Source organism: Corvus brachyrhynchos, unplaced genomic scaffold (assembly GCF_000691975.1).
Source record: "Corvus brachyrhynchos isolate BGI_N302 unplaced genomic scaffold, ASM69197v1 scaffold19, whole genome shotgun sequence".
In the NCBI taxonomy this organism is placed as follows: Eukaryota; Metazoa; Chordata; class Aves; order Passeriformes; family Corvidae; genus Corvus; species Corvus brachyrhynchos.
This window is the reverse complement of record NW_008246061.1, coordinates 2283821-2289327: the sequence shown is the minus strand read 5'-3', so window position 1 is coordinate 2289327 and position 5507 is coordinate 2283821. Positions and strand designations below refer to the sequence as shown.

The 5507-nt window shown below is 60.7% G+C and overlaps 2 protein-coding genes across 2 annotated transcripts in view; both read left to right on the top strand.

The window, feature by feature from the left end:
* The window catches only part of GAL3ST1 (galactose-3-O-sulfotransferase 1), a 6954-nt gene extending 4906 nt beyond the window's left edge, over window positions 1-2048 (top strand). The window contains exon 4 of the mRNA XM_008642987.2: window positions 5-2048. Within this exon, the coding sequence (XP_008641209.2) occupies window positions 5-1013 (1009 nt within the window). The 3' untranslated portion in view covers window positions 1014-2048. The remainder of the gene's footprint in view (window positions 1-4) is intronic.
* A 1527-nt stretch (window positions 2049-3575) lies between these two features.
* Window positions 3576-5007, top strand: LOC108449677 (zona pellucida sperm-binding protein 3-like). Its single transcript, XM_017746488.1, has 3 exons — window positions 3576-4080; window positions 4562-4742; window positions 4878-5007. Exons 1-3 carry the CDS (start codon window positions 3942-3944, stop codon window positions 5005-5007), a joined length of 450 nt encoding a protein of 149 aa, XP_017601977.1. The 5' UTR covers window positions 3576-3941.
* Window positions 5008-5507: the final 500 nt, after the last annotated feature.

The following is a 5507-nucleotide window of genomic DNA, read 5'->3' as shown; positions in this document are numbered from 1 at the left end:
CCAGCAGCACCATCCTCAACATCCTCTTCCGCTTCGGGGAGAAGCACCGCCTGAAATTCGCCTTCCCCAACGGCCGCAACGACTTCTACTACCCGTCCTTCTTCGAGCGCAGCCAGGTGCAGCACTACCGGCCCGGGGTGTGCTTCAACATCATCTGCAACCACATGCGCTTCCACTACGAGGAGGTGCGCAAGCTCCTGCCGCCCGATGCCACCTTTGTGACGGTGCTGCGGGACCCCGCGTACCTCTTCGAGTCCTCCTTCCACTACTTCGGGCCCGTCATCCCCCTCACCTGGAAGATCTCGGGAGAGGATAAGCTGGACGAGTTCCTCCGGGACCCCCAGCACTACTACGACCCCAATGGGTTCAACGCTCACTACCTCCAAAACCTCCTGTTCTTTGACTTCGGCTACGACAGCAGCATGGACGCCAACAGCCCGCTGGTGGAGGAGCACATCCAGGAGATCGCCCGCCGCTTCCACCTCGTCATGTTGCTCGAGTACTTCGACGAGTCGCTGGTGCTGCTCAAGGACCTGCTGTGCTGGCAGCTGGAGGACGTCCTCTACTTCAAGCTCAACGCCCGCAAAGGCTCCACTGTGTCCCGGTTGACCCCTGAGCTGTACGAGCAGGCAACCGCCTGGAACCTCATCGACGCCAAGCTCTACCGCTACTTCAATGCCACCTTCTGGCGCAAGGTGGAGGCCTACGGGAGGGAGAGGATGGCCAGGGATGTGGCTGAGCTGCAGCGAGAGAATGAGAAGATGACCAGCATCTGCATTGATGGGGGCCATGCCGTGGACGCCAGTGCCATCCAGGAGTCCTCCATGCAGCCCTGGCAGCCCCTGGGGGAGAAGACCATCCTGGGGTACAACTTGAAGAAGAAGATCAGCAAGAAGCACCAGAAGCTGTGCCGCAAGATGCTGACACCCGAAATCCAGTACCTGACTGACCTGGGGGCCAACCTCTGGATCACCAAGCTGTGGAGCTACGTGCGGGACTTCCTCAAATGGTAGGGGCTGGCAGGTGCCCCGCTCCCCTGGGGAAGAACCAGGTGCTTTCATTTTTCTTACTCATGGTTCTCTTGGTTTGGAACTGGCTGGAGGCTCTGGAGCCTGGGAACTTTTGGGGGGATCCTCCATCACCTTCCTGCAGAGCCCCAGCTTGGGCAGGAGAGCAGAGACTGCCTCCGACAGCGGGGTCAAGGACTGGGGCCTCAGGGGTGGTGTTTTCCTGCAGGATCCACTTCTTCCTTCCCCACGGAAAGGCTGGAGGAGGGATTTGTGAAGGATGTGGCCTCGTCACAGCGGGAGCAGGACATCTATCACCAGGTTGCTGGGTGCAGGCAGGGATGTGCTGGGATAGCAGTGGCAGACAGTCCCCTTGCCCGGGGTGGGCAGAGATGCCCACAGGGAACTTGACCCTCCAGGGGCTCCTCAAATCACCCTGCTGGTTTTGGGGTTGTGAGAGTGTCAGAACCTGCTGCACTGCTCCAGCCCATGGGTGTGATGAGTGCAGCACCTTCTCAGCCCGCCCACAGCCATCACTCCATGGCAGGCTGTGACCCAGGGCCACCCGGAGCCGTTTGGAGATTGGGAAACCCACCCCAAAAACCCCAGCCTTTATCAACAAGTTCCCATGGCAAAGGGCACCCCCTCCCCGCCCCCCATCATCCTGGTTAGAGGGCCCCATGGCCCACGGGGGACATCCCAAAAGGCCAACATGGTCTGGTGACAACTGGCATGGGGAGGAGATGGGAGTGGGTGCAGTGGGACTGTCCCCGTGATGTCATCCTGGGCACAGCGGGGATCCTGAGGGCAGGGGGATTGGCCCCCCCAGTCCCCACCGTGCCCTGGGGACAAACCTTGTGCGTCCCAGCTGGGCTGGATGACACTGGTGACACCGCGTCCTGCTGAGAGTGGCCCTGGCTGGGCACAGAGGTGGCACCTGTGGCTGAGCCTCCCCCCCAGCACAAGGACCTCCTTGTACCCCCACCTGTGTTTGGCTCCTTCTGTAAAGACCAGAAATAAAAAAACAATTTACTTTTGTAATATAGTTGTATATTTGGCAGTTTTTAACATAAGGATGGTCCAGCTGGTCTCCAGTCGTCTCCTTCTTCTCCAGGATGGGATAGATGGGGTGAGGATGTCCTTACAGCCCCAGCAGGATGCTCAGCCAGTCCTTGCTCCTCCTGGGAGCTCCCCAGGGCCCTGGCACCACTGTCCCCATCACCACTGGGGGTGGGGGGCCCCGTGTCCCCCAGGCAGTGCCGAGGAATGAGACCCCAGTGCGAGTGGGGTGCCTGGGTCTGTCCCCAGTGTCCCTTTTGGGTGCTGGGGGACATCCCCATGGTGTGCAGATGCCCCCAGGAAGATCTGCTGGCTTCCCAGGGACACCAGAGCCATGGGACAGCCATCAGTGGTGACAAAAGCCACTCGCGTCATCACGTCCCAGCTCCACTGTCAGTGGCGGGCACCCCATTTCAGGAGTGGCCATGGGACTTGCACTGGGACTTCTCCACGCTCCCTCTGCACCCAGGCCACCAGGTCAGCCCACTCAGAGGAAGCCTGTGGTGGGGCGTTGGGGCTGTGGTGGGGACACCTGAGACAGGCAAGACCCAGGGACACAGGCACTTTACCAGGTCTCTGTCCTGGCTGTGACCAAACTGCTGCTCCCAGGTGGGACATCCTGTCCTGGAGAAGCAGGACTATGATGGGACAAGGAGGGGTACTGGGGCCTGGGGCTCGATGGTGGGACTGGGATCATCCATGGGATCATGACCATGGTGGGGTCAAAACTGTGGTGGGCCTAGGACCATGTGTCTCACAAGTTAGGACCAGGGACATCCAAGGGACCAAGGCTGAGTGATGGGACCAGACCATGTGGTGAACTGGGACCAGGGCAAACTGGTTGGACCAGGACCATGTGCAGGAGTAAAAGAACATAGTGGGACCAGCACCACGCACAGGGCCAGGACTAACTGGTGGAGATGGGACCTTGTGGTGGGATCTGGACCTTGGTGAAGACCAGGACCACAACAGCTACATGGGTGACCAGCACCACAGCTGGGAACAGGACTGATTGGTGAGTATGGGACCAGGAATAACTGGTGGGTATGGGATCATGCTCAGGACCACCTGCAGGACCAGTCTGAATGGTGGCACTGGGACTGTGGGACAGAATGGGGACTGGAAGATGGGCACAGACTCTTGTGGTGGGACTGGGAAGGTGTGGGGGGTGGGACCAGCCCCAGGTGTGGGGCTGCCGGTGGCTGCAGAGACCAAGCAAAGCCCCCAACCCCATCAGTGCCAGCTGGGGCCCATTGACACCCAGCCCCAAGTCCTTAAAGACCCCCAGCTGGTGGGGTGGGGATACTGCTTACTGGGGATGGAGCTGTGCTGGTTGGTGCTGGTGTGTGGGGCTGTGCTGGGGGTGGCAGGTGAGTGGGGCTGGGACCCTCCTTCAGTCCCCCCACTGGTTGTACTGGAGGAGGTGGGTGGTGGGTGCCCCTTGTTTTGCCCAGTGCTGGTTCCTGATGGAGACAACCTGGGGGCTGTCCTGATGGAGAGGAGCCTTCCTAAAATGATCCCAAGCTCTGAGGGTTGGGGCAAGGGGCTGCCAGGAGCTCCCCCAGGTCCTAGCAGGGCTGGTGGGGGGATGAGAGGCACTGGTGGAGTCTGTGGCTGGTGGCAGTGGTGTCCCACTCCATGGGCAGCTCCTGGTCTGTCCCCAGCCCTGGTCAGGGTCATGGTGCTGGGAACGCTCCTGGTGAATTCTTTTTCTGGGGACAGAGGAGCCCTTGATGTGCTCCTGGGTGCTCTGCCTGCCTTTGTGCTGCTGCCACCTGTCCCCAACAAGTCCTGGGGATACCTGAGGACCTAGATGTCCCTGCTGTGTCTGGGACATGCTACTGCTGGCTCAGCCCTCCCCTTGCAGGGACCACCATGGCTCCAGCTGCCTCAGAGCCCCCTGGTCGCACGATGACAGCTCCAGTGATGTTCTCAGGCATGGGGACAGGGAGGGTTCCTGCTCACCCCCACTCTGAGGAGCCCATCATGAACTTTGCCTTGAGGCTCCTGGATGGTGAGTGCTCTGGGGGTGAGACCATGAGATGGGTCCAGCCAAGATCCTTGGGCTCAACCAGCAGCAGTCAGTGCCTTCTCCTGGCTCGCCCCAGTGCTAGGACCACCAGGAAAGATGGCTGTCCCTGCAGGAACTCCCCCCTGTCCTTGTGGAGGGTGTAGGGCTTTGGATGGTGGTGCTTTGAGATGTTCCCAATCCTGTGCCTGATACCACAATGGGGTTTGGGGGTCAGCTCTGCCCCTGATGGGTGACATGGTCCCTCTCAGCTCCATGGAGGGGTCCAGGAAGGTGCTGTAGCTCTGGAGAGCAGGGAAGCCAGGCCTGGGGGGCAGAACCAGGACAGGGGGTGGGCTCTGAAAGGGGGAAGCTGTAGGGATGGGGGCTAAGACACTGGTGAGTGGTGGTCTGGGATATGTCTGGTGTCCCTGTCCCTGATGGGACAGCCTTAGGGGTGTCCCACTGAACCCACGCATCTCCTCAGAGGATTCCAGTGCCACCGAGAAGCTGCCAGTGCTCAGCCCCGGCTCTATGATCCACTTGGAAGCCAGTGTCCACTTCAGTCCCAGCATCTCCATGAAGATCCACGTGGATCAGTGCTACGGGACCACCACGGAGCAGCCAGGACACTCCAGGAGGGTCTTCATGGTGGTGAACAGCCGTGGGTCCGTGCTGGTGGGGCGGGAAGTAGGGGCTCCTTCACCAGGTACCCTGGGGTCCTGCAGGATGTCCTGATGGAGAGGGACGTCCAGAGCCTGGAGACAGCCCCAGAATGTCCCTGTGTCACTCTCCTGCCACAGATGCCTGCACGGGGAGAAGCTGGGGAACGTGTCTGTCCAGCACCAGAGAGGGGGGTCTGTCCTCCAGCTCTCCATCCCAGCCCCCACGCTGGAGGGTGAGCCCGAGGAAGAGCAGGTGAGGTCAGGATGATGCCCTTGATGGTGGGATGGAGGTCCTAGGGAGGAGGATGACCTGGGCGTCCCAAAGCGTCCCTTCTGGGATGTTCTGCTCTGGCTAGGGTGGCCTCAGCCCCACGAGGTTGTGTGGAAGGAGAGCAGGGTCCCTGAGGAAGGATGTGGTGTCTCAGCAGGTCTACGTGCACTGCCTGCTGATGGCATGGGGACAAGGACTGGCCACTAGGTCCTGCTTCTACAGCCACACCACAGCCAGGTACGCTGGGTGCCCTGGGGCACAAGCACCCCATGAGTGTGTTGGGGGCAGAACCCACTTCTGGGGCGGGGACCCACCTGGGAGGACCGAGTCAACTCACTGCGGTTTAAATGCCACCTCTTATTCGATGGCAGCTGGTGGCATCGCTGGTCTCAGCTCCCTCATGCTGCAGATGTGTTGGGAAGGTCCTTCCTGGGGGACATCTCTGGGTGGCACTATGTGGGACTTGTGGTGGAGTCTGGGGACCCCTCGACCCGCCC